Source organism: Amblyomma americanum, chromosome 6, assembly GCF_052857255.1.
Source record: "Amblyomma americanum isolate KBUSLIRL-KWMA chromosome 6, ASM5285725v1, whole genome shotgun sequence".
Taxonomy (NCBI): Eukaryota; Metazoa; Arthropoda; class Arachnida; order Ixodida; family Ixodidae; genus Amblyomma; species Amblyomma americanum.
Genome location: NC_135502.1, coordinates 97251886 through 97279648, shown reverse-complemented (window position 1 = coordinate 97279648; position 27763 = coordinate 97251886). Strand labels below are relative to the sequence as shown.

Here is a 27763-nt window from a genome sequence, read left to right as displayed (position 1 = left end):
ATTCTTGTTGGACGAGCCGCTATTCTGGGTTAGATCAACTGGTCGTGAGTTACAAACCGTAGCCTGCCTACGTCAACTGCTTTATCAACGACAGGCACCACACTAAGTATACCCAGTACGACTGCTGCTGTAAGGAGCACGGGAGCGTCACTCTTCATCACTGCTATCTACTCTTGCTGGGGCTGTACGTAACCACAGTGGCATAGAATGAATAATAATAATTGTTTTTTTTTTGAGGGGGTGAGGAAATGGCGCAGTATCTGTCTCATATATCGTTGGACACCTGAACCACGCCGTAAGGGAAGGGATAAAGGAGAGAGTGAAAGAGGAAAGGAAGAAAGAGGTGCCGTAGTGGAGTGCTCCGGAATAATTGTGGGGATCTTTAACGTGCACTGACATCGCACAGCACACGGGCGCCTTAGCGTTTTTCCTCCATAAAAACGCAGCCGCCGCGGTCTGGTTCGAACCCGGGAGCTCCGGATCAGTAGTCGAGCGCCGTAACCACTGAGCCACCGCGGCGGGTAATAGAAGGAACAGCCGAGACGAGTTTGCAGAGAGGAGAGCGTTCTTTTCGGACGAACTCTACAGCTCTTCGTTGAAGAGCGTGTCAACGTCGGGCCCCCACAGCTCGAGCAGCTCCTTCCACAGCGCGGCGGCGCGCTCCCGGGTGCGCGTGGCGAGCTCCGGCAGGCTGTCCAGGATCTCCAGGCGGAGCACCGCGGACAGAACCCGGAACCGGTCTCCCTGGTGCAGCTGCGTGCAGGACGCCTGCAGCCAGTCTTCGAACGCCTCGCAGGCGGTGCGGAAGTTCTCCTTCATGTCGGCGATCAACTCTCGCCGAGCTTCGGCCATTTCGTGGCGCAGCTGGTCGCGCTCGCAGCCGCCCTGTTCGGTCTTCAGGCAGGTGCGGCAATCCTCGAGGAACTGGTTGTACCTGTCACGCAGCGGAGGAGAGGGCGAGCAGTGTATAGACGTGGTGTGATAAACGATGCTACAGTATGTGCATTGAACATTGCACATCCTTTCGTCGCCGCTCTAGAGTAAAGCTCCTGCAATCAATCTATCTGAGGTCAGCTCTCTATCCACACATATTCCCAAAAGAAAACTTATGCTCCTTTCACACAAGTAGGAGAGTAGCCGTGTGCCTTGTGGCATCGGAAAAGAGGCGTTCTGAAAACAAGATGGTTTGGCTTGGTTTGCGGTAGTTCAACGTCACAAAGCGACACAGGCTATGAGGGACGCCATAGTGAAGGGTTAAAGAATTAAGTTGGGCTAGTTGGTACTTTTGATCCACAGACTGCGACATATTACTAGCGTTAAAATACAAAGGGCAAAGAGCAGAAACACACAGGACAGACGCTAGACAGACGCTAGGCTCTGTCCTGTGTGTTTCTGCTCTTTGTCCTTTGTATTTTAACGCTAGTAATATGTCGCAGTCCGTAGTGAAGGGTTCCGAATAATTTGGACCACCAGCGTTAAAGAACCCCAGGAGGTCGAAATTTTCGGAGCCCTTCCTAACGGTATCCCTCATAGTCTGAGTCGCTTTGGGACTTTAATCCCCCCCCCCCCCCGAACCATCTTGCTTTCAGAACGCCTCTCTTCCGATGCCGCAAGGCACACGGGTACTCTCAAACTTGTGCAAAAGGAGCATAACTTTCCTTTTGGGAACATGTCTGGATAGAGGCTGACCTTGATTGAAAACGCGATGACAAAACATGCGAAGACACTCGGGTGAATAGTAACTATAAATCATCTTATAGTTAACGGTATTTCATTCTGTGATTTCGCACAATAACATTGAATGGTGCCAGCGACTCAAGGTGGCAGTATCGAATAAACATAACTGATGTGTCCATTTCCAAAAGCAATCGTACTGCTGCTACCACATCAGCGTCCGCTTTTTAGTGCGAGGAAAAGTGTAACAACGCCTGTGTAGTGTGCAATGCCGGTGTACGACAAAATAACCTCAGGTGGTAAAAACTAATACGGAGGCCTCCGCTGCGTCGTTTCTGATTGCTTTCTTGCAGCTTTAGGGCGTAAAATTCCAGGGCCATACACACGAAAAAGTGGTACTCTCGCAAAAATAGGAAACCTGCTGGTGAACTGTCTTTATAGGCTGTTTGCTATTAATCTAAATAACCTAAACAGTGAAATGCCTCCTTCGGCAGAGTACGGCTGACTGAAGAAATGCTTGCGAACCTTCACTGCAGGGAAGAAAGTTTCTAATTTCTTGCAACGTTCAGAGGATATTGTAATAGGGGTATATATACAGCGCGTATATGACGCAAGTCGGCCGGTACGGAAACAGTAGAAAGAAAAATGCATGCAAAAATATGTACTCGACCGTGTACACACTGAGTAGCACTCGCAGTAAGTAGGCCTACATTCGTGAAATGGGCTGTTAAAATAAATAAATATACAGTCTACGCAACATGCACATGGCGAAATACGCCAGAAAGAAAACAGAAAAGGAGTCTGCAGAGACCATGGACAAAATAGACAAGTTAGACGAATAAAAGGACCAAAACTACAAAATAAACAGAAAGTGCAGGAAGGAAAAAGAAAAGACTGCGCGCAGATTACAGATGGACCAGCAAAGCCTAGAGTTGTACTTGTATTTTCTAATACAAAATGGTTTGGTTTATCGTTTATGGGGGTTTTACGTCTCAAACCGACTTAGGCTATGAGGGACTGTCGCGCCAATCAGCATGAGGCCGGCACGATGAAGGAAATGATTGATTTACTGGCTGAAGTATGAGAACGTATGGATGGCGTGCAGACGCCGGCACGAGGAGGGAGCTCAATTCAGCTGCACGTCGGCGTCAGCATCTTCGGCTGTTGGTTCTGCTCCTGCGGCGTAAGGCCCCTGCTGCTGCTACAGTTGACCCCCCCCCCCCCCCTCCCCGCTAGTGAAGGAGTCCGGTGAAGCTAGGAGCCGGAACGATACTTTCCGCTTCTGAGGAGTGACAGGGAAAGACGGCGGAGGAGGGCAGCCGGCCGGTTATGGCAGAGAAAGCACACATGAAGGTCTAGTGGGCGGGGCATCCTCTGTGAAGGCTGGCTTCAAGCGGTCGATTGAAACGTTGTCAGTGCGCCCATGAATGTCGACGACGAAGAACTTCGATGTTCTTTCGAGTACACGGAAAGGGCCGTTGTAGGGGTGCTGAAGTGGCTTGCGGACAGTCTCGGCGAACAAAGACGTGCGTGCAAGTCGCTAGTTTGGATGGAACATGTGAACACGGTCGGAGATGTGGCGGCCTGAGATGGCGGCAAAAATAGCGGAGATGCGTCACGTAATCGGTAGGGTTGGGACTTGTAGACGAAACGGTAGATTCGGAAAATTCGCCAGGAAGACGCAGGGGTGAGCCGAAGACAAGCTCTGCCGGAGTGCAACGAAGATCTTGTTCTGTGTAGCATGGAGGCTGAGCAGAACCAGTGGTAGGGGGGCAGTCCAATGGATGGTGTCGAGTTGGCCTTTGAGGGATGTTTTTAGCTAACGATGGAAGCGTTCGATCATACCATTGGCGATGGGATGGTAAGCAGTGGTCCTAATTCGTGAAGTTCTAAGTAAAGTCATAAGGTTATTGAAAAGTGAAGATTCAAACTCGGCGCCACGGTCAGTGGTGATGGTCGAGAGAGCCCCGTACCGGGAGACCCAGCCGGCGATGAAGGTTCTGGCGATTGTGTCACTGGTGGCGTCAGGCAGAGGGAACGCTTCGGGCCAGCGAGTAAACCGATCGATGCAAGTAAGAAGATATGACTGTCCAGCGGAAGGTGGACAGGGACCTAAGATATTGATGTGCATGTTGTCAAAACGGGCTGACGGCGGAGGGAACGAGCCGAAGAGAGAGGTCGTATACCGCAGTGTTTTAGACTGCTGGCAAGCCAGGCAGGCACGGACCCAGACGTGCACGTCCTTGTTGATGCCGGGCTAGACGTAACGTTTTGTGAGAAGATGCTGCGTGGAGCGAATTCCGGGATGGGACAGGCCGTGGAGGGCATCGAAGACAAGACGCCGAAAGGCAGAGGGGACCAAAGGGCGCGGAGTTCCGGCCGACGTCCCGCAGATATGGGGACGGGCCACGAAGGGAGGAGAATTTCACGGAAAACCAGCGAACGAGGGTTCTTGCGAAGGTACATGACTCGAAATTCGGCTGCACTTCGGCGTCTTCATCTTCGGCGGCTGGTGCTGCTCCGGTGGTGTAGGCCGCTGCTGCTGCAACAGGATGCCGTAGTAAAGGGTTCCGGAAAATTCGACCACCTGGGGTTCTTTAACGTGCACCGACATCCCAGAGTACACGGGCCTCTAGAATTTCGCCTTCACCAAAATTCGACCGTCGCGGCCGGGATCGAACCCGCGTCTTTCGGGTCAGCAGCCGAGTGCCATAACGACTGAGGCACCGAGGCGGCTAGTACGAAATGTGGGATACACTGGTATCCCTCCTTCCACGCGCGCGCTCTTCCGGAAATGTGGAGAGAAGGCACCCCTGCGACTCAGCTCATTTCAGCCCCAGCACTGCTGTGACATACGGCAGCGCGCTGCCTACTGCGGAGAGGGTTCCACGCCTGAGCATGTCGGCAACGATTTGCTCTTAGGGAGGCATCGACTGAGGAGATAAAAGGAGGAACTGGTGGCGGGGAACGCTCTCTCTCTCGCTGCTGGCCCGCACTTGCACTGTCCCCGAGGAACCCCTTCATTGCCCGCCGGCCGCCGAACCCAACGCCGGTCGACATCAACGATTTGGTGAGCTACTGAAAGTCTAGTTTTCTGATAGAACATTCTTCCGCAGTGTACTTTGCCTCGCGTTAGTGTAATAAACTATATCCTAGCGTGCTCTGTCGTTGCCTATTTCGTCCGGACCTGTCGTGGCTGCGACTCTGCACCCCGGGTTGGGGAAACGTGCTGCGTAATAGTAACGCCTGCGTGTAGCTGGCACGGAAGGCCGGCTGGACGCAGAGTGACAATATCTTGGCGCCCAACGTGGGGTGAAGTAGGCAATTGAGCAGTGAACTTTGTACGAGCGAGCGACTACCGTCGCCCTAACAAAGAATGACAGCTGATAGGCCCGACTTTAAGTCTTACTTCATGCTGTCTGACCTAGTGGCACAGAACCAGTGCTCCCTACTTCACGCGCCTTTGGAAGGGTTTGGTGTTGCAAATCTTGGGCGTTGCACGCGGAATAGCCGAGGGACATCCCCTGACGCGTTGGCAGGACTGAGGCCTGGTATGGGGGGCTCCACATCGGGCCCCTCGCCGCTCCGCGGACAATGAAGCACTGAGGCCTCATCATTGGACGCCATCAGCGGCTGCGCCCAACTCCGAGGGCGTTAGTCTGCAGTCTTCCGAGGTGCTCTTGCAGAACGTAATGCAGGTTATGCAGTGTCTAGCGGGTATGTTGCAAAACAGTTTGCAAGCCCCGGCCCAGGCACCACGTGTTAGGATAGACTTGCCTACCTACGCGGGGGACCATGACAGTACGGGAGCAAATGAGTACCTCGACCGCGTGCTGCATTATCACCAAGAGACAGGAATCGCAGACGCCGAAAAGCTCGCGCGCGTTGTGCCTGTTTCTTTCACGGAGCAAGCGGCTCGCTGGTACCGACTATCCAGCAACCGAGCGAGGACAATGGAGGAGTTCTGCACAATCTTCCGCGACGAATTCCTTTACGAGTGGTGTTTGAGGAGAGAGCTGGAGCTCCGCACCCAGCACACCGACGAGTCTCTGTTAGAGTACGTCCGAGCGATGGACGACCTTTATCGCCTCGCTGACCCTCGCGCCAGAAACACAGAGAATGTGGACCGTGTCACGAGACAAGCGCACCCGACTTTCACGGCCTATCTGAGAGGAGTCAGATTCGGAGATTTGGATGAGCTGGCTGCCTAGGCGAAGCGCATTCAGGGAGACATTCTCTCTGCGCGTGCGTATCGGCCGCCACCGCCCGCACAGATTTCACCTGAGCCGCGCTGCGCGTGTGATGGCAGCTCAGCGCGCAGTCCACCCAGAGCTGAAGCGTCAGCACAGTTTGCTGACGAGAGTGCCCCAAGAGGTTGGGAGTTGTCTGACCTCGCTTTCGACCCATTCAGCCACGCGTTGCGAACAGCACACACTGCCGCAGAGCTGAAGGAACCTAGGCGAGATAGCGAGGCCGACACGCGGCCGCGCGAGTGGCCCCTACCGTCCGCAGAGCGAGTTCGAGACGACCGACCGGAACGGGGCGACCAGCGCCTAGCTAGTCGGGGCCCGGGCAACCGTTGCTGCCCATGCAACCAGCGGGGGCACTGCACCCGCGGATGTGGCCCTCCACCCGCTCGTGACCAAACATGGTCGGGAAACGGCCAAAGCCGCCAGTGATCGACCTTCGATCCCGCGCGGCGTACACAGAGAACCCCAGTTTGCTAGCGCCTTTGGCATGTCGCGTAGGAAGTTCTGTTGACTTGTCCGCGCCGTTCATTGAGCTAACGATAGCTCGAAATAAATTCACCGCGTTACTCGATAGGGATCAAGCGCTACTTTGTTCGGTGACGAGGAGTTAAACCATTTCCGGGAGAACAAAATCCGGTTGAGAGAGTGCGATACCACTTTTCACCTGGCGAGCGGCACAACGCAGCCAGGAGGTGCAGTTGGAATAGTGGTTAGCTTGGAAAGACGCGTGCGGCGACAACGCCTCGTTCATCTTCCCTGTTTATCCGTTCCTGTAATACTTGGGCGAGACTTCCTAGCCTACACAGGTATTGCGAAAGACATAAGATGCGGACGCTACAGGGAGCGCACGTCAGGCGCCTTGAAGCTTTTAATAATAATAATTGGCTTTTTGGGGGAAGAAAATGGCGCATATCTGTCTCATATATCGTTGGACACCTGAACCGCGCCGTAAGGAAAGGGATAAAGGAGGGAGTGAAAGAAGAAAGTAAGGAGAGGTGCCGTAGTGGAGGGCTCCGCAATAATTTCGACCACCTGGGGATCTTTAACGTGCACTGACATCGCACAGCACACGGGCGCCTTAAGCCCCAACTCGATGGACGCATCCTACGCGTACCGGCTGAGCGTCTACGCGCACGGGCGTACGCTGGATCTTGTCTGCGCATGCGCAAAGCGAGACGCGCGCGCAGGCGCGCGCGTTGATAGATATCTGTTGATGTCAGATATTTTCGGCCCTGGCGGCGCGCTGGCGCACGCGCCGGATGTGGCTCGCTGGTTTGTGGCCAATGAGAGGGCACAGTTCCCGCAATATCCGGAATGAGCCCGACTTTTTTTTTGTCAACGAGCTGCGACCGCCCCCTGCGCAAACATGTCGTACCTAATAAGCAATGAAAAATTAATCGCTGCTGTTGAGAGGCGCCGCTCGCTGTGGCTTGCCAGCCACAAACACCACAAAAATAAGCTCGATGTTGCTGTTGGTTAAAATAAAGACCTGAGAAAACTGCACTGAAATACGTGCCAGTTTGAATGAAAAGCTACTATTAAAACTACAGTTCAGTTTATGTATTACATAACTTGCCTTGCTACTTTCAAAATCTAAAGATTTCAACTGGCAGTCTAACTGGTTTGGCCAGTTCCAATCTATGAGGTCTAGCAACAACGTGCTAGCGCGCGCACGAGCGCGAGTCACCGCCAGGCTATGGAGGTGCACAGCACTTGCGACGCCCGTCGCGACGCGACGCTGGGCGCACAGGCGCTCTGCGCGTACGCGTAGGATGTGCCCATCGAGTTGGGGCTTTAGCGTTTTTCCTCCATAAAAACGCAGCCGCCGCGGTCGGGTTCGAACCCGGGAACTCCGGATCAGTACTCGAGCGCCCTAACCACTGAGCCACCGCGGCGGGGCTTGAAGCTTTTCGCGAAAGCGCCTGCGGCGTCGCAGACAACTCAGATTTAAAACGTGGCGCGAGCGGGGTGAGACCGTGAAAAATTCACCCCGCCTGCCCGAGAACTAGGAGGCGAGCGGACCATCGCCGCTGAGAGGGCAGAGAGAAGGTTGCCGCGGTAGAAAACTGCTCTGCCGTGCAGGGAAGGTCAGCGCACGCCTTGTTGTCGGAAGTGAACAGCATGTCGGAAAGAGAGAAGGCACCGTTGTCATCGCTCCTCTACGAATACAACGCGACCTTCACTGACCGCCTTGACCTCACTACACTAGTCAGGCACAGAATAGACACGGGTGACTCACTGCCTTGGAAGGGAAATCCTAGAACAATTAACTTGGCTAAGAGAAAAGCACTGGACAGCGTCTTAGACGAACTTATCGACAATGGTGCTCTTAAGAGGTCTAACAGCCCTTGGGGCTTCACGGTAGTCTTAGCTCCAAGAAAGACGATGCTTATCGGCTTTGCGTGGACAACCGCAGACTGAATGAGTTTACGATAAAAGATGCGTGCCCTCTACCAACCATTCCTACCCTAGTGTCCAACCTAGGTGGGGCGAAGTACTTTACAACGCTCGTTGCTAGCTGCCGATTCTGTCAGGTCGAAATGAATGGGTGTGATAAGGAGAAAACGGCTTTCACTTGTCACAGAGGCCTTTTCCAATTCAAGAGAACGTCTTTTAGCTTGGTAGGAGCACCGGCTACATATCAGTGCCTAATGGACCGTGTTCTAGGAGATGCGAAGTGGCAACATGCGCTCGCGTACCTGGACGACATCGCGGAGTACTCGAAAACATTCGAAGAACACCTGCGCCACTTCAGGGACGTCGTAGAGAGGCTGAGATCTGCGGGAATCATTTTGAACCTGAGGAAGCCACAGATCGCCGCTACCCGAATAACGCTGTTGGGGTTCGATCACGATTGACAGAGGCCGCATTCTGCCGTGCGATGATAAGCTTGAGGCTCTGGTAAGTTTCCGCCGCCCAGAGATCTAGCCGGTCTCAAACGCTTCCTGGTAATGGCGAGCTTTTATCGCCAGTTCATTCCAGATTGCGCAGCTCTGCAGGCGCCTTTGACAAAGCTTTTGAAGAGAGGCGAGCGCTGGAGCTGGGGTCACGATCAAGAGGATGCACTGCGCAGCCTCACCAAAGTGCTCGCTGACAAGGCTGAGTTGCAGCTACCCGACCTAAACAAGAAGTTTGTGTTTCAAACCGAAGCAAGCGACCTGGTCTTAGGAGCAGTGTTGCTTCAGGAGCATGAAGGCGTTCTCCGCCCGGTAGCATTCGCGAGCCGTTCGTTGATGCCGGCAGAGAGAAACTACTCGGTGACAGAGAAGGAATGTCTCGCGATAGTTTTTGCTCTGCGAAAGTTCGACTACTACGTCGATGGGATGGCATTTGTGATCGAGACGGATGACAATGCGCTCACCTGGATGATACGACTCAGCGAGCCGAGCGGCCGCTTAACGCATTGGTCCCTGTTGCTGTAGCGTTACGACTTCACCATGCGCTACCGCAAAGGGAAAAACAACGCTGTGGCTGACGCACTCTCGCGAGCTCCTGTCCAGTGCAAGGTAGGTCACGCGACCGACCGCCCGACAGCAGGAGAGAGTGAGGGGCAGACTCGAGCCGTAGCGCAAGTAAGGAGCGCGGACCAACCGTTGATCCAGGGCGAGAGCGTGAACCACGTGGACTACGCGAGTTCCGTGGGGATCGTGTTCAGCAGAAAAGAGCTGCTCTAAGCTCAGCAGAAGGATCCGTTTTGTCGAAAGGTGATCGACGGGCTCCGGGTGCCGGCCGGCAGGATCGCCGCGCACACAGTGACAGCTGGTTTTGCTGTCGATGCGGAACACTTGGAAACAGCTGGCAGTGCTGTGAGCGCGATGGATTCGTATCTGCTGGATTCCGACGGCGTCCTGCTGAGGTATATCCCCTCCGAGGACGACACAAACGAGGCGTTCAAGGTGGTGATACCGCGAGCGTTGAGAGCAGCACTGTTAAGCGTGTTTCACGTGCAAGCGAAAATGTCAGCGAATCCTGTCGCCGCGCAGTAAAAACCTGTTTCGGCCCGTCGCGGCGGCTCGGCCGGCCAGAGCGTAGGGTTTCCTAAAAGTTGTAAATTTTTGCAGTGACAGCGCAATAGCTCCGCCCTCTGACCAATGACTGCACGGCGGAAAAGGCATGTGACAAGAAGAGGATTCGTGCGGGAAAGACAATGTTTGTTTACTACACGTACTTCCGACACGCACGTACGAACTTAAAAAAAAGATATTGGCATGAAAATAAGTAGTTGTTAATATTTAACAAACAAGAATTCTTTATTTCTTAGCAAAATTTCCGCAATCTTGGAAAAAAAATTGCATCAACATTGTTCATGTTCATGGTTACAAACCACCGGAACCAACCGCGTGCTCGTATTCTTTGCCAGCAACACTGTGGCAGTAAACGCTCTGAAGCGACGCATGTGAAACGGAACCTTGCGAAAAGGATCGCCGCGCGGAGCCGCTGGTCGCTCAGTTCGCTCAATCGCTTGCATGTGAAGCGCCCTTTACAATAAGTTGTGTCGCTTCGCTATCTGGCCAGGTATGAAAAGGGACGTAATACGCTACGCCCGCTTGTGCCATGTGTGTCTGAGAGTGTATCACCGAGTAGGAACGAGTTCTTGCTAGTGGTCGCAGATCACTTCAGCAAGTGTGCGGAAATTTTCCCCCTCAGAAAGCTGACGGCACGAGGGTTCATGGAGAAGCTGATGGACGTATTTACCAGGTTCGGTTTCCCAGAGCAGTTGATAACGGACAACGCGTCCTACTTCACTGCCAAGGTGTTCGTTGATTCGTGCGCTGCATTCGGCATTAAGCACAAGAAAATGACCACCTATCATGCTCAGTCGGTCCCCACGGAACGATTCAATCGCAACGTTAAGCACATGCTTGTCGCGTACTCTGAGAGGCACTAAGATTGGAACTCCTGTCTGCCGGAGATCACGTTTGCTTTGCGTTATATACAGTTAACAGCTCGACTAGGTATGCGCCGTCTTCTCTCAATCTGGGAAAAGAGCTGCTAAATCCGATGTACCGGATGCTATCGGACAGCAGGAAGACGCCAGTCGCTTTGTGCGCACGAGCTGAATACGCGACGCAGCTGCGCGCTAAGATGACGGAAGCCTTACGCAAGGCTCGCCGCAACCTGGGCACTGCTAGGGCACAGCAGAAAGCACAGTACGGCCGCTCGCACCGGGGTGTTCACTACGAAGTGGGCGACCTGGTGCTTGGACGCCAGTTCGTTCTCAGCGACGCTAGCGAACAGTTTGCGGCCTTCTGGTCGCCGACATTGATCGGGCCGTTCCGCGTGCGAGAGAAACTTTCCTCGATCATTTACAGGCTCGAGGACTAGTGGTCGAAACCGACAGGCGGACCGGTGCACGTATGCGACCTGAAACGCTACGTGCAGCTAGATGAGTGGTTACAGGACACAGCCCGACCCGCGCCGCAGTCGGATAACGAGCGCTGCGATCAGCCGGCGAACCACGCGTCCCGGTATAAGTTGCGCCTTATAGGCAGAAGCAGATCTGCCTGCGCAGCCCAGAGCGAGGGCGCGAGCCGGCAGGCAGTCTCGTCAGGTGCATGAACGTAAGGGCCGCTCATGCCAATCACTGTCACGCAAGACTGACTTGCGTTAACCCTCATGACTCTCGTGAAGGTCGAACAGCGACGTAGCACGCGCTGTGGGAGTTGGATACATGTGTTGACCTTTTCGGCACAGATGGAAAAGAAGGGCACATCAGAGCGACAACGTTCATCACTAGCAACTACAAGGCACCATCACGCTTCGGCAACGCGCCGCGCACAGGGCCCGACGCTACGCCCCTCCCGCGACCTACAGTCGCCACCCTGCTGTAACCAGGCCGCCCTGCTACCTGCCACACCGCATCGGAGCTGCCCACCTGCCGTGGCCCCATCACCACCGCAACCCTGGGCACTCGCCTGCTGACCAGGTATGCCAGGGCCGCCCAACCGCTGCCTCAACTATAGAAGCGCCGCAGCCCTGGCCCCTGAAGCCACCAGAATCCAACACTGAATCCAACCACAGAATCCACAGAATATGGCCACAGAAACCAACTTTTTTTTATTCATAACAAGCCACCGGCCCTTCAAGCGTTAATGGCTGTGATGCTCCCCTTTTATTTATACCTTTTGCTCACTGACTATACCAGCCAGATTCTGCACACGTTTAAGTTTAGCAATCAAAATTTTCAAATTGCGGATTCCAGAAAACGAAGGCATACTTCAAAGTTAATGCGGCGATTCTGTAAAAAAAGGGGGGTGAAATACGGAGCAAACGTTTACTCTATCAAAAGACGTACTTCATAGAGCGTACTCACCTGCCGTTCAGGTCCACACGGAGCTGATCGCACACCTTTGTCCACCGCGACTCGATGTGCTCGAAGATGGTAGTCATCTCCTCGCTGATGATCATGCGACGAGCCTCTGAGCGTGCATCTATGCCCTCTTCCTCCTCGGCGATAGGATCCAGGATGCTGTTCACGATGGCATGGGAATCGCCACCGGCATGTGCCTGCAGTGCATTTAAAAACATTTGCAAAAAAACTGCAAGATTTCGTTAAGGCTTCCTACTCCGGGGTCAATGCCAGGTCTATTCCCCAATACAGCGGTTAGTGAAATTCCACTCGGCTTTCCATTCCGGCGTCATTTTCTGTAATTGCTCTCGTAATGCCAACTCCAGATGCAAATGGTGCCAGCTATATATAGTTAAGGCCGGTTGGGAGAACATATACTGCGTTGCCGAGTCGTGTAGATAAGCGTCATCATAAAGCTTGGAATATTCATCCTCTTGGGCTTGTGGAAAATGCGTGAATTATCTGAATACGCGAAATATATATGGAAAAAGAAGCATTCGGTGAACGTACATTTAACTTTTGAAGACTAAGGAAAAGAAATGATGGAAACGTTGGACGCTTCGCGGAAGCGGCTCCACCATATCCGGCGGGGTGGCTCAGTGGTTATGGCACTCGGTTGCTGACCCGAAAGACGCGGGTTTGATCTCGGCCAAAGTGGTCGAATTTCGATCGAGTCGAAATTCTAGATGCTCGTGTACTGTGCGAAGACAGTGCATGCTAAATAACCCCAGGTAGCCGAAATAATCTGAGCCCTTCACTGCGGCGTCATAAAAGCCCATAAATCCAACTAAAACCAAGCATATTCACGAGCTGACTGTACAATTGTTGATTCCTGACAACAACAGATTTTGCGAAAACGAATACCTGCACGCACAGCTTGAACTATAAAGGTCTTGCCTGGCTCTTAAGCCATGCTGACCTGCCAATAAAAGCCTGTAAGGCCGAAAGTAAAATATTTGTGCATGGTGCTACCTCCACGTTAATTCCTCGCAGTGTTTCCTCGCTCCGGCTTTTCTTCAACAAAACTACACCAAGTAAGCAGTTCATTCGCAGAGTTCCGCTTCTATGCTCACAATGTAGAAGTGGTTTAACTTGCTTGTTCGCTTCTGCATATATATACCACGGGACTGTATTCTATAACTGTTCGTTCCCCATTTCGTTCTCTGTAATTGGTTACTGAACTATATACGCTTCTTTCAAGCGTCTGGGGGAAGCGAACCTACCATTGGGCGGTTGGTGACCGGACTTCACCACTACGTAGTTGCATATCGCAGCCAATGGCAGCCATTGATGAGATCCGGTCGCCAACCACTTTCAATGGTCGCGTCGCTTCCATGCAACCGAAGTTTAAAAGCCGCGGGTATATCTTAGTGATCAATGACAGAGGACGAAATGAGCAAATCGAAGATGGACAGATTATGTAACACGCCACCAGCTGTCTCAACGAAGAATAACGAATTCCTAAACGTAAGGATTTCGATACGGAAAGAAAATCTTTTCAGGACGAAAGTGTCCGCTGCGGCCAGCGTTATTTCCTCTACATATAACCTAATTATTTATCTTAGAAAGTGAAGCTCACTAAAGAGCTAATTAATTAGAGCAATCAGCTCGTTAGTTCGGTCAGAAAGTCTCATGGTTAGTCACTTTCAAAAGTAGCGAACACATAGTGGCCGATTACTATACTTTTCCTTGCACCAAGTGACGAAGTAAAAGAATGCGCGCAATGTGCTCCAACGGGCCAGGGTGTTTTAATTGGGCGCCGTACACCTTGAACAGAGAGTTTTTAAACGGGAGTAAGCTGTCCTCTAGTGGACTCCCTTTAATAAAAGGGAGTGCATTAGACTTTCATTACTCCCATAGAGGCGTTGTGTGTAGAGTGTAAGCGCTGCAACATGTCATCAGTGGACGTTGCGTTTGCATCGAGCTTCCTGCTCGCTCCTGCGCGCAGTTAATGACGGCTCTGCGCGGAAAAAAAGGGCTCTGCTTCATTGCGCTGCAAAGCGAAAGCCAATTAGTTTTACTACCTATCAAAATTTTATCTGGCATCATTTTGTTCATGGGCTGCGTTTTTATGGAGGAAAAACGCTCAGGCGCCCGTGTGCTGTGCGATGTCAGTGCACGTTAAAGATCCCCAGGTGGTCGAAATTATCCCGGAGCCCTCCACTACGGCACCTCTTTCTTCCTTTCTTCTTTCACTCACTCCTTTATTCCTTCCCTTACGGCGCGGTTCAGGTGTCCAACGATATATGAGACAGATACTGCGCCATTTCCTTTCCCAAAAAAACCAATTATTATAATTATTATTCATGGATTCGAAGTGACCTCGGCACAAACCACCAGACAGTTAATTAAAAGTCAACAGAAAATTTGGTTAAATAGCCACCTAATTACAATGGTTTTTCCAAAACTACATCTGCTGAAGGTTGTTCTTGAAAATATTTCCTTCCGATTTCAAAGTCGCTGGAAGTCGATTTATCTTTAATAATAATAATTGGTTTTTGGGTAAAGGAAATGGCGCAGTATCTGCCTCATATATCGTTGGACGCCTGAACCACGCCGTAATGGAAGGGATAAAGGATGGAGTGAAAGAAGAAAGGAAGAAGAGGTGCCGTAGTGGAGGGCTCCGGAATAATTTCGACTACCTGGTAATCGTTAACGTGCACTGACATCGCACAGCACACGGGCGCCTCGTCGTTTTTCCTCCATAAAAACGCAGCCGATTTATATTTCGATATGGCTGTAAAGTTCGCTGAACACCGCGTATAACAATCAATTTCAACACCTGGTAATACTGCGATTTTGCTCTTGTACTCCGTATCTAAATATCTATTCATTCAAATTTACCCAAGTAAAACCTGCTTATAATGACGCTCTTTTGGTAAGATATCAACGTCATTATCAGCATGACTACGTCCACCGCAGTGCAAAGCGTCTTCCATGTCTCTCCAAATAAACCTGCCCTTTGCCATCTGTGGCCACTGTATTCCCGCAAACTTATTATCTCAGCCAACCATCTTACTTTCTGCCACCCCCTGCTACGTTTGCCTTCTCTTGGAATCCACTCCATTACCGTTAACGACCAGCGGTCTGTTGCACCGTATCCCCGCAAAGTTTTTTAATTTCATCTGCCCACCTAACTTTCCGCTGCCCCCTGTTACGCTTGCCATCTCTTGGAATCCACCCCGTTACCGTTAAGGAGAAGCGGTTACCTTGCCTTCGCATTACTTTCCCTGCCAAAGCCCATTTCTTCCTCTTGATTTCGACTAGGGTGTCATTAACCCGCTTTTGTTCCCTCACCTACTCAAGACTCTGCTAGCTTCCGGTCTCTTAACCCTTTTCGTTAACCTCCATGCATGCTTCTACCCCATAGGTGAATACCGGTAAGATGCAGCTGTTATGTTAATTTTTCTCTTGAGGGATATAGGCGAGCTGCTCTTCATGATGTGAGCATACGTGCCATATGCGTTCCGCCCCATTTTTATTCTTCTCATGATGCGGATAAGCGATGACTGCTTGCCTTATGTAGACGTCATGGCAGGTAGTTACCGCTACGCTGGGTGCCAGATTTGAAAGTTTCAAACTTTCCCTTGAAACGCCTCCTTTTCGAAGAGAAGCATTGTAAGCACCATCAACATTGTTTCACTTTCAACAAAAGGACCAGTAGTCATTGCATGACACAAAAAAATGAGACTGGCACTCTACGGCGTCAACTGCGGGGACAGTACTAATTACCCTATGCTGGAGGTGATTTAAGCGGCTGCTGTTTTTTACAGGGTTCATTGGCGCGTAAGCAACCGAGGTTGTCATAAGACAACTGCACGTTTATTGTACGTCTTGTTTTCCGTTGAAAATTCATGTTTCAGCGTCACTATAACGCCTTCAAAATGTTGGGTCCGTGCTGTAAATTGAAGGAAAATAGTTCAATCTTATTCTGTGAAAATACCACCAGCAAACCGACGGCACGCGTACATCGCCACTGCTGAAGGTTCTGTGTAAGTGGCATACTCTAGGTATTGAGTGCAGTTCTAAGTTTAGTAAGAAGGTTACCAGCTTTAATTCTATCACTTATTAAAAAAGCTGCCTATCGAAGAACACAAGAGAAAACTTCCGCCCGTGAAAACATATTTCTGTAGAATTTCTGTGCAAGGACTTAGAGCAGATTTTCTGCAGTATTGTGTTGTTCCTTAGAGTAGCAAAAGAACCACTACAAAATCTACAATACTAGTAAAAGTCAGTCACTGGGAGAAAAGAAGAAAATATTTTTTTTTCGAATTTCGGGCACGATTCTATAGTTTTTTTTTCGACTGGGTTTGCAGTCGAAGAGGCCTGTTTTAATGAAAGCTCTTCGTATCCGAAATTCATAGCCTTCTGGGCAAAAACATGGACGGCATTCGTCTACCGGAGTTATAAACAGTATAAAGAAACGAAGCGTCAACTTTTCCTGTTAAAAAACATGTGCGTAACTTCCGCAGAAAAACTTTACTCAAACTGTTGAAGAACTGATAGACGCAAGGATGTGCACAAAAAAGTGCGCACGTGTTTGTAGTGACGATCAATGTTCTGTCCCCTTTGAGCCGATGTACACACATGTTTAGAATGTTTGAGGAGCGTGCTCTTCAGTGCTTGAGCGATATCTGCAGTTTGCCTCTGGGTTCGCGATTAGCCTGGCTGAGCGTGCTGCCATAGGCACCTAATTTAACGCGTGTTTTCTGCTTTCACATAATGCGTTAGATATTAGAACACAAAGATCACCATGGGGTATTCGCCTACGACCGCAAAATATATATTTTTATCGCGCAAATATTGCTTTCTGCATGAGAGGGTTAAAGAACAGAAGGGGCAGTTCAGAAGCAGGGTCTGTCATGTCCAGGAGGACCCGACCACAGGCGTTAGAGCAGCATAAACCCGGATACTCCTCAACGCCACGTCCTCACGGCGAGCTAAACCGCAGGGAAGATTGAATCCACGCGGTGGAATTCAAGCACGCGTGGAGCGGCAGAGTAATTCCTTTTTAGACACTGCGGTAATTTATTATTCAATTTCTTTGCTCATGTTTTTCGGTTTCAGTTTCTTCCGCCGAACGATGGCTGTGACGTGTAGTTCAATTCTACATCAGTGATGCGCGGAAAAACTACAATATTAATGCTGATCCGTAGTTTTCAGACCCTAAAGCCTTTAAAGCAAAACTCTTCAAGATCTATACAACGAACGCCGAGTTCGCTGTTATATTGCCGTTTTTCCCTGCCGCACGTGACGTAAAGTTCTACTACACGTCACAGCCATAGTTCGGTTGATGAAACCGAACCATTGTGAAGAAAATTTCAATTGAAATGTGTTTAATGGTCGTAGGCGAACACTACGGGGCGCTCAATGAATAAAAATCTCTAAGGTATCTTTGGAAAGAAGAAAACACGCAAGCGAAAATGCGGTGTTTATAAAGTTATTTAACGCCTCGGATTTCAGAGGCCGCCTTTCGCTTTTCGCATTGTTCGCTGCCGGCATAGCGTTGCTTTATAACTAGAGGGAGAGCTGGCGGCGCTACAATTCAGCCTATGTGCATAGGCGCAGGAATGCCGGGAAGATGACGTTTCCTACTTGACTTAGCTAATCTTGGGCATAAAAAGTGGATTTAGCCGTAACAATACGACTCTTCTCGAAGTAGTCCTCGAAGAAATGGTGTAAAAGCTTCCTTATTACCCTAATACACAACTTTCACTTGGGTTAAATCTATTGAAGAAGCGAAAAACGCAGTATTGAATGAATTTAATTTGCGCAAAGAGGTGAGAATCGCGTTCCAACTACTAATTTTGAGGTAGAATCCACGCTTTCGGCCTGACACTAGCCAAGCCAAGAACGAAACCTCGTCTTCCCGGCATTCCCGCGGTGGAATAAGTGCTGTTTAAGAAACACGCATAGGTGGTGGCGCCAGCTTTCCCTCTAGGTAGTATTTAGAAACTACGGCTGCCGGGGCCTCAGCTTCTAACAGCCGAAATAGCACTGCGTCAAGTACGATGCGCGCAGCCACTCACAAATAGTGCGTCCGGCAGCGAAATAGGCGCGCAGCAACAGCCGGCCACGGAAGGCGACAAAAGGTAACGGACCACACTCCGCTCGAACCGAGAGGCCAACGGCAGATGTCGCTCGAAATTTCTAGAGAAGTTCGTCGACAAGCGTGCCATCACAAATGATGCATCAAACTCGTCCGACGCGGCAGCTTCACTGTGCCAGCAAAGTTAATGTGCACGTACACGAAGCAGCGAGGAGAGCGGCTGCGCTGCGGGTGGTGACGGAGTCGGCGAGGTTGGCATGGCGGGAAAGACGCTCTCGAATATGGCGGCTCGGGAAGTGGCAGCCATGGCGCGAGGCGTGTCCCGGAGCGCCTCGAACAGCGTGTCCCGCACGCGGGCCAGCGCCTCGTGAACGCTGCGCCTCCTGTCGGCGGGCGAGATCCGCGAGGTGTCAGCGCCGTTGAAAACTTGCTGTGCTGGGTACCCCTCTTCCCTACGTGGTACAGTGCCAAAGATATGTTATGCGATGATGCAGACCCCATTAATTAGAGTGCAGCGATTGATGCATGCTTATACCCTGCGTCGTGCAACCTTAACATGCCGTCGTGCTACCGCAGGAGGAGGAGGAAACAGGTGAAAAGAGAGGAGTGCAGAAACTGTGTCATTAAAAGGAAAACAAACAAAACACTATTATGACCACATGATTGGATTTAAGTTATACACATTAAGAGATATAATTAAGCGGACATGTGAAAGGAACAGTGACAAAAGAGCCAGAGTCGGCTGTATGCGGAAAAATCTATCCAAGGAGGTTCGAGTGGACGGTTCCATTTGTACAATGAATTACATTTTTCACGAAAAATAATACTTCAATAAATTGCTCATTAAAAATTTCTTGCTGATGGCGGGAATACCAAACTGGAGAGGCCGCACTTATTTGACATAACGTGAAGTACATAAGCGCTCTTCCGATACCGCTGTGTGATGGCGAACTTGCGTTTTCGGCTACAGCGGTAGCTCTGGCATAAAGAACTAGAAGCGGGACAGTTTGGTCGAGATACAATAGCTGTATCTTACCGGTACTCGCCTATGGGGCAGAAACGTGCAAGCTAACGAGAAAGACTTCAGCTTAAGTTAAGGACAACGCAGCAAGCCATGGAAAGAACAATGATAGGTGTAACGTTAAAATACCGGAAGCGGGCAGAGTGGGTGAGAGAACAAAGGTAGCTTAATGACATCCCAGTCGAAATCAAAAGGAAGAAATGGGCTTGGACAGGACATATACTGCGAAGGTAAGGTAACCGCTGGTCCTTAAGGGTAACGGAGTGGATTCCAAGAGAAGGCAAGCGTAGCATGAGGCGGAAGAAGGTTAGGTGGGCGGATGAGATTAGTGAGTTTGCAGGCATAGGGTGGGCGCAGCTGGCAGAGGACAGGGTTAATTGGAGAGACATGGGAGAGGCCTTTGCCCTGCAGGGGGGGGGGGGGGGTAGTCAGGTTGATGATGATCATGGTGGTTATGCACTGAGCGACACTTTAGCATATACTTAGTTATCGTAACGCCATGACAACACATACGCCACGAAATCAGCGTTCAGTTGCGGGTATGTGCGGCTTCAACTCATTTTTTCTTATCGACCGTCCATATTGTAAGCGCAGGGCGTGAACGTTCAGTTCAACTGGCGCCTCTGTGGGAGCTTTTGTCGTGATGTCCAGTCCAGCGCATGGCCGGAAATTTTAATCAGACTTCTCTTCTTTCGCTTTTCCTGCAGTCCATTGTGCGTCAGTTCCAGTCAGTACAGTGCGCTGTATCTACCTCGTCACGTCTGTAGCCACCAAATACGCACGAACCGGCTAAGAAAATTCCAGAAGCCACAGCTTCAGCCAGCCAAACAGAGGCTAACTATTAAAGCATCCCGCACTGTCTGGCGTGATTGCTCGAGTGCCGTCATATACCGTCATATACAATGACGTTTTAAAAATTCGGCACGGAATCGGCGGGTGCCAGTTGAAGCCGCCACTTCTGTACGCCAGTTTTGAGCCAGGAGTAAGTTACACAGGCTTCAAAAGCGAACCATTTATTCAATTTCTGAATGCAGAATAAAGACCAGAGCATGGTTTCGATGTAATTAAAAACGGTACCGCGTGAAGGAAGCCAGCGGTCGCCAAACTAGGAGATTGTGGGTTCAGATTCAGAAGGCAGCATGTTTATTCTTCTGCTTTCGAACCAATTATCTTTCAGCGATAAAATATGTACACTATTATTCCCTTACTGATCAACACCACTATTAAAACAATTATGTACATTCCCCTATGCTTCTTGGTGCTGTATACTGTTGGCTTCCTTCATATGTGTCATAACAATCCCCTCATTTCCATTCCTTTGTCTGCTCAGCAGTACCGTGTATTACATGCAGTCTGCAGTTAATGGTGCCAGCGTGCAGTTCCCGCTGCGTAACTGTGAGCATGGCTACGGTGGAAAGAAAGAGCGCGGAAACAACGTCAAGTAACTACAATGTGCAGAGGTGCTTTCGGCGTTTTCTTTTACCTTAGAACAGCGTGTAGTCAAAGCGATCCCTGACTGCACAATTCTGTTTTCGAAATTAACATGAATGCACAGTTCGAAGTCACGCAAGTTTTAAAAACATAACAGTTAACACTGGTTTTGCATGAAATAAAATTTTACGCCTTGCATTGGAATGCCTGGCATGCTTTTAAAAAATTAAGCCTTTGGAAACTTACTTGCTGCCGTCCTCTATGCTGATGTTTCCTTCATCTTCGAAAGCTTGCACTGCGGACAATGAATGAGTAAAGTATAATGAATCATTGAAGCAATGAAAATGCTATAGAAGGAGTCGGTCACCCAATTCACTCAAATTTCTGCATGGGTCGAGCTCCAAAAGCACATCTTAAAACGACGGATGTATAAGGATCCGTGTCCAGGTAAAATGTTAGTAGCTGTCACCTTGTACCGTTATAACAGTAGTCTCTTTTTTGCCCCGTGGTATAGCGGAAAGGAAAGTTAAAAGTTGTTTATCACTTCACAAAAATAGTATCAGGGATGAGCAGCATATATACATTATAATACTCTGCCCTTCATTGCTCATCTCCGAAGGAAAGAACAGGTTCCTCACGTTGCTCGCAGCATCGTTCCAATTTTCAGCGGGCAATGTAACCACTAAACCATTATAATTAGAGGGTTGGGTTATGGGAGCTTAACGTCCCAAAGCGACTCAGGCTATGAGGAAGGCCGTAGTGAAGGGCTGCTGAAAATTTCGACAACCGAGGGTTTTTTAACGTGCACTGACATCGCACAGTACACGGGGCTCTCGAATTTCGCCTCCATCGAAATTCGACCGCCGCGGCCGCGATCGAACCCGCGTCTTTCGGGTCAGCAGCCAAGCGCCATAACCACTGAGCCACCGCGGCGGGTTATTATAATTAGAATCGATGCTTTGAATTATATTAGGCTATCGAAAAGGTAAGTCGGGGCGAGCATTAAGCGGCACCAGAAGAGGCAATGTTAGTATAGTCGGATACAATTTAAGTCTGCAGTGAAGCTCACGACTGACTCACAGATTTCCTTCACGACAAAAAAGTATAGCCCGTTGTTAAAACTTTTCTTGTTACCTAAACAAAAAACTAATCACAAGGAAAATAAAATTATACAAGCTAGAATGTTGATACATCGCTTCTTTAATATATTCAAACGTTAAAAAGCTGATTTCGTTTACTATTACAATGGGCCAGCGGAGTAATACAGTACGCCGCGGACCGTGGCCCAGTGTTAGCAACTGCTGTTTTTTTTTAAAGTTGTATCCTACTATAGATGAGCAGGATTTTGAGGCCTGCTATCGGCGTTATTCGGTTTCGCTCGCTACATCCGGAATTCAAAACTTGTAACAGAGTTGAATGAAGCAGGGTCCTCTCGGTCCAAAAATGCGGCTTGCACCTTATGGATACATAAATTTTTTTAAGGCCTTAAGGTGCGTAGAGGCATGACTTATGGCGTTGAACGTCATAAAACAACGGGTGGGCAACGGAATAAAGCGTAGTGAAGGGTTCCAGAATATATTTTTTACCATTTAAAGCTCTTTATCTCTGTGCTGTCGGCCTGGTTCCAAAAAAATGACATTCTCTACTTGCGTCATGCCAGTTCAAGGGGTGTAAGTGCATACAAAGACGAGCACCTTGCCGCACTGTATTTACCAACAATATCAAGTATGCACAGCTGCAATCTTTGCAGTTCGCTCCGTTTGCGTTACTATGCACCACAACAGCAAAAACTAGAAAAAACGATGCCACGAAACCTGCTAATACTGCAATTAGACATTGGTGCGAAAACTTCGTTGATGACGCATGAGACAACGTGTGTCGTAACAGGAAAATTTGGCTGCCTAGGAATCGTACTAAGCCATTAACCAGTATAATGGGCACCCCAGAGCAATAGACCAAAGCTGCTCGCGATGAGCTCGGCACACACGGTCGCTCTCAGCCTGCTGCTGGCCGCTGGCCACGTTGAAGCAGCTCATAATGCCCGAGGCGGTTAGTAGCCACGTAAACAGGCAACGATTGTAAAAAAAAAGAGAACAGCGGCGTGTCTCCGGTGATACAGGCATTCCGAGTGCCTACCACAATATATAGATTCTCTCCCTCTATGTCGTTGTTGCATTCTTGCAAAGTACTCAAAAGTGCAACGTAACAAAGCACTTAAACATCACTAAAGTTGACTAACCGTTTTCCTTCCACTTCTCGAATCATTCTCCTGCATGCTTTGGTTGCAGTTATACTGTAACAAGCGTTAACATATGGGTGGTACCTTTCTGCAATGTCTTTGTAACACGAAAGTTCTCAAAGATGCCCTCAAAGGAATTACATTACCTCAATAATTGAGTTTTATGAGCTTCTCCAGTTCGTTTCTACTGTTTGCAGGTGGTAATTCCACGGAATGGTGAAGCTGCGGCTGGAGGCAGAGATCACCTGCTGCTGCCAGGAACAAAGGAACTGCCTTGAGTTCCACCCCTGGCTACAACCAGGCAGTTCTAAAGTGTAATTGCCATTCCAAAAACACAAGCTCGGCACACGATTTCCGCGGCACCCTTTCTCGATTGGGCCGACATTCTTGAAAGACTCCTCGGACAGCTTCTCGTGCTGCTTTCATACAGAGTAACACAAACACTATTCCTATCGCTACTCAAACGACCTCGTTGAAGCCGCAAGGTTTCATGTAGTGGGAAGAATTCATTGCGGCAACAACATTTCTGTTCGCCAAGGCAAGGAATCATGACAGAGGCCGCGAAACATGGTGGCAGCACTTTCTCATTACGACATAGTTCTGGCTCGGGGAAGGCGGATGCTGAGCAAAATTCAACGTGTCCTCGTTAAAAGTGTATAGGCACGTTAACTGTTGGGTGCGCGTTTTCTTGTTTGTAATGATGGGTAAGGCATTGATATACATGGATCCACATCCGGTACTCTCCTACCAGCGCTAAATAATTTATAATCACATTTCTTTCCCGTGCTGTTTCGGTTTCAACAGCCGTATGAAGACTGTGACGTCAAAGAGTGGTTTTGTCATGTGAGGCATGAAAAAACTGCAATATAATCGCTGCTTCCTCATTAGTTGTCATTCCTGCTCTTGAGGAAGGCTGCCTTGTAGGCACTGTATTGAATTAAAGCGATGAAGCAGTGATTATAAAACCACTCATTGACGTCACAGCCATCATTCGGCTGTTGAAACCGAAACCAAAACAGCATGACTGGTAAAATATGATTATAAATTTTGTAGTGACCGTAGGTAAATACCACATGGTGATTCATGTGTAGTAATGTCCTTCGCATCATTGTAGAGAAAAAAAACGTGTCACCAAATTTAGGTGCCTATACTCCTTTAACACATGTCAGTGTTCCGGCTATCTATGCACTCCGATACACCAATATGGACTGTCCCTGTTGGCAACATAAATTTAATGTGCGCACACAATATCGCAAGCTAGGCCACGTCTAATACCATGAAGCTTATTCTGCTACTCACCAGAAATGTCTGCGCTGTTCGGAGTCCCTTGGAGGCTGAGAGTGACGGGAGTTCCGTTAGGAACGCTGGCTCCAAGCTCGTGTGAACATGTCTGGGAAAACACCCTTTCGTTCGACGTCAGGAGGTGGTCGACGCTGATCCCAGCTCCTCGCGGTGTGCTCCTCTCCTGTTCGTCTGTGCGCGCCATGTCAGTCTGCACAGAGACGGAAAGGCACATGAGGCGCAAAGAGCTACTAAGAAAAACCTCACAGGACGATCAGACATCTTATGCAAGAATTTTGCGAAAGCATTTGCAATTACCCTCGATGATTACTTTCCGATTCTCCTACTCTTCGCACACGGGTCACACATGTCATGTGACCTTCTCTGCCCCGCCCTCGATACCCACACGGGAGAAAGGAGGTCCCGTACAGGTGCTGCGCCAGTAGTGACGTGCGTTGTTTTGCGCTTGCCAAAGACAAGTGCATTTGAAAAGCACACTTCTTTCGGGGGCCAAATGAGCCACAGCGGCGAGGGTAACAGCGTTATAGCAATTATAAAACTAATATCGCCAATACGAGCAATCTGCTAAATGTTTAAAAGTTAGAAAGTTCACTATGAGGAATTACTTAACAGCTTAATAGTAACATTCCTTGCCTCTTTTCTGATGTCCGCCAAAAGAGATATTACTATGCCACAAAACTCAAGTTCATAACTCAAAAAGATTATTTTTGAAAAATTGGCAGGGGGCCTTCCTAAACAGGACTGCGAACCCAGTAAAAAATCTAGTTGCATAGGTGAAACGTGTGAAACAGTTTTAAAAATGCATAAAATTTCAAAGTGACATGTTATGGATATCGCAGTGGCACGCTTTAAATACCTGCGTCGCTCTGTCGGTAGTGGTCGGCCGAGAGCACGGACACAGCACAGTGACGTGCACGTGCATGTCATCGTACTTGTGGCAGCCGCAGCAAGTGGCGGACACTACTGACAGAGGCTGCTTTTTCGACGGCTCTCCGGACGCCGCGGGAGAGGAATCCTCCACGGCCTGGGTTCCCTCTCCCATTGCTGGTTCCCTCTTGTTGGCCGCAAATGTGGTCAGCAACTGCTGCCTCAGCTCCTCCCTCAGCTGGTTGGGGCCGGCAGCGGCTTTCGGAGTCCGGCTCATTGCACGGTGGCTACAAGGCGGGTTCTCGAGTACCTGCGAGTGGTCCTCAGCGGCGATGGTGAATCTGCTAGGTACTAGCTTGGTACTAGCAGGCGTTCTCTGAGACTTGACAGCTGCAGCGCCCGGTAAAGAGAAGTTATTAGTTCTGACCCAGAAACCTTTGCTAATAACCACATCGTTTCCCAACACCCGCAGGGGTATCCCCAGTTAATCAAATACCGAAAATGATTAGCGTTCATGCCGACTAGTGAAATAAGTCACGGTGGAAACGTATTCGGTGACGCGTTCTAGAGCTCACAAAATGACTGCCCTACATTAAACAATGGCTAACATCGATTACACTTAACTCAATCTATAGTAGAGCCAAGCGCAAAAAATTCCAGGGGACCACCAAAGATGCTGAGGGTTCCCGCACGAGTTAGTCAATTGACTGGCATATGAGGCGGTTGAGCATCTGCCTTAGCAAACTTGGGATTTAACGTGGCAGAACTGGTGTATATAACGTGTGCGGTCGCAGCTATAAATCCCGCTGCTGTTCGATTGAGTGACAAGCCACAGCTGATGCAGGGGTATTACAGAGGGGCTGCCAAAGCCCTGCATCAGTGGCTTTGGGAGAGGCTTAAAGGTTAATATATCCTGTTGCGCAGTGTGGGTGATAGGTCTGTGCGCTTGGCTAGGAGGAACGTCATGAAATTGACCAATGACTCTGCAACAATAGGCGCTGTAGGAGTGGCACGACCAGCAACGCTCGTCCTGAACAGCCATGTTCCATTTGGGGATTTTTCCCTTGACGGGATTTGATTGGCAATTAAAAGAAAATTTTTGCGCAAGGTCAGCAAATGTAAGAACTGAAATTGTCCCAATTTTTCAAACTGACGGAGTTTTCAAGCTGGTGCAGCGAATAAAGTTACCAAACGGAAATTTTTGCTCCAAAAGAGGGAATTTTCGCTTACGCCAATGAACATCAGGTTCTGAAACAAAATCTCCAGTTTTGCGCTGGCAGAGATAAACTCAGTTTGAACCGCATCGCTGCTGCGATCGAGAAGTCACACTGAATTCTGAGGTAAGCCTGAACCAGAGTGGTGCCATAACGCTGGTGCAAAAAGACGATTTCCAGTTGAGCACGCGTTCCATTGACAAGCTATTAGGCTCAAGCAGTCTCGGGAACTTCGAACCACCTTCGATTGCTAATTAGAGGCTGACGCGAACTTGCACCTTCATTCGAAGCCAGTGCCGAGTAAACCGTTCCTTTCTCGGGCGTTACGAGAGCAAGCTCCCCTCAACTGCGCTTCGTCGCGCTGAACAGACGGATAGCACTGTCCTGCCTACTACGCCTAGAGAGCATCGCCCGCGGTGAGTGCGTAGCGTCATCCTCCACAAACAGTCAAACTAGTTCGCCCTCGGAATAGGCAGCGAAGCTCTGCGAAAGACAAAGAAAGGAAACGACGGGCTCACCTTCTTGCGTCGAGTCGCCGCCACGAAAGAACAAAGCCGGTCGGTCGAACAGCGCTGGCAGACTGCTGCGCGTGGACAGCGCTGGTGCTCTCGCGATGCTCGCGCGATGCTCGCGCTCCTCGAGCAGGGCGTAGAACGAATAATTGGTCGTCGAAGACAAAAACGTTCTGAGAGAGTGTGCGACCGTTGATGATGATGATTACCTAACGCCAAGGTGGCATCTTTACTAGTTTTTTTTTAATTCTTTGAGGAAGCCTGCAGCATGCTTATGAGGGAGGGAAAATACGACTTCACATTTAGAGCTCTGTCAAGTCCCAGGTCAGTGAACCCGAGTCTGTTTTAACAATGAACCCTTAACAAGACAAGAAAGACTTATTAAACAAACTGAACTAAAGGCGACATTCAGTTCATTTTGTCAGATGTATCACCATCATTTTGAGACACATTGTAAGCCGTCTACAACAGCTAATCTGCTATCTGAAGGTAGGTCATCTGGAGGAAACGCCGCCATTCATAACTTCTGTTTCACTCTTCACAAAACCGCTTGGTGGGTCAAGAATGAGTGGTTCACTGTCATCGTCATTGCCACATTTTATTTGAATTTCACTTCAGTCCACACGAAACAAGAAATGGCTGGCGGTTTAGCATTACTAGGCACAATATATTGTGCATTAGCACGGCTCTTTGCAGGCAGGGGGGGGGGGGGGCACAACCGTCACTACTTCTAAGCTCGACTGTGGTGTCCACTCACCCAAAGAGCCAGTTATGAGCCTTGATTTCCTCAAAATCAACGGAGTCTAAGCCTTCCGTTGGTTTTGCGAAAAGAAGAGATGCATAACTGCCTCAATG

General features: G+C 49.7%; 2 protein-coding genes across 3 annotated transcripts in view; one reads left to right on the top strand and one right to left on the bottom strand.

Annotated features, from left to right (window-relative positions):
- The window catches only part of LOC144093904 (uncharacterized), a 174821-nt gene that overhangs the window by 42264 nt on the left and 104794 nt on the right, over nucleotides 1–27763 (top strand). The window lies entirely within an intron of this gene.
- On the bottom strand, nucleotides 548–27111 carry LOC144093903 (uncharacterized). 2 transcript variants are annotated; one of them, XM_077627654.1, is made up of 6 exons: nucleotides 25172–25476; nucleotides 24313–24505; nucleotides 21021–21069; nucleotides 18522–18774; nucleotides 12238–12431; nucleotides 548–934 (listed from the first exon to the last, which is right to left on the bottom strand). In XM_077627654.1, the coding sequence occupies exons 1-6, from the start codon at nucleotides 25457–25459 to the stop codon at nucleotides 583–585; spliced, it is 1329 nt and encodes a 442-aa protein (XP_077483780.1). In that variant the 5' UTR covers nucleotides 25460–25476; the 3' UTR covers nucleotides 548–582. The 2 variants fall into 2 exon arrangements, with proteins under 2 accessions (XP_077483780.1, XP_077483781.1); XM_077627655.1 differs by lacking the exons at nucleotides 24313–24505; nucleotides 25172–25476 and adding an exon at nucleotides 26915–27111.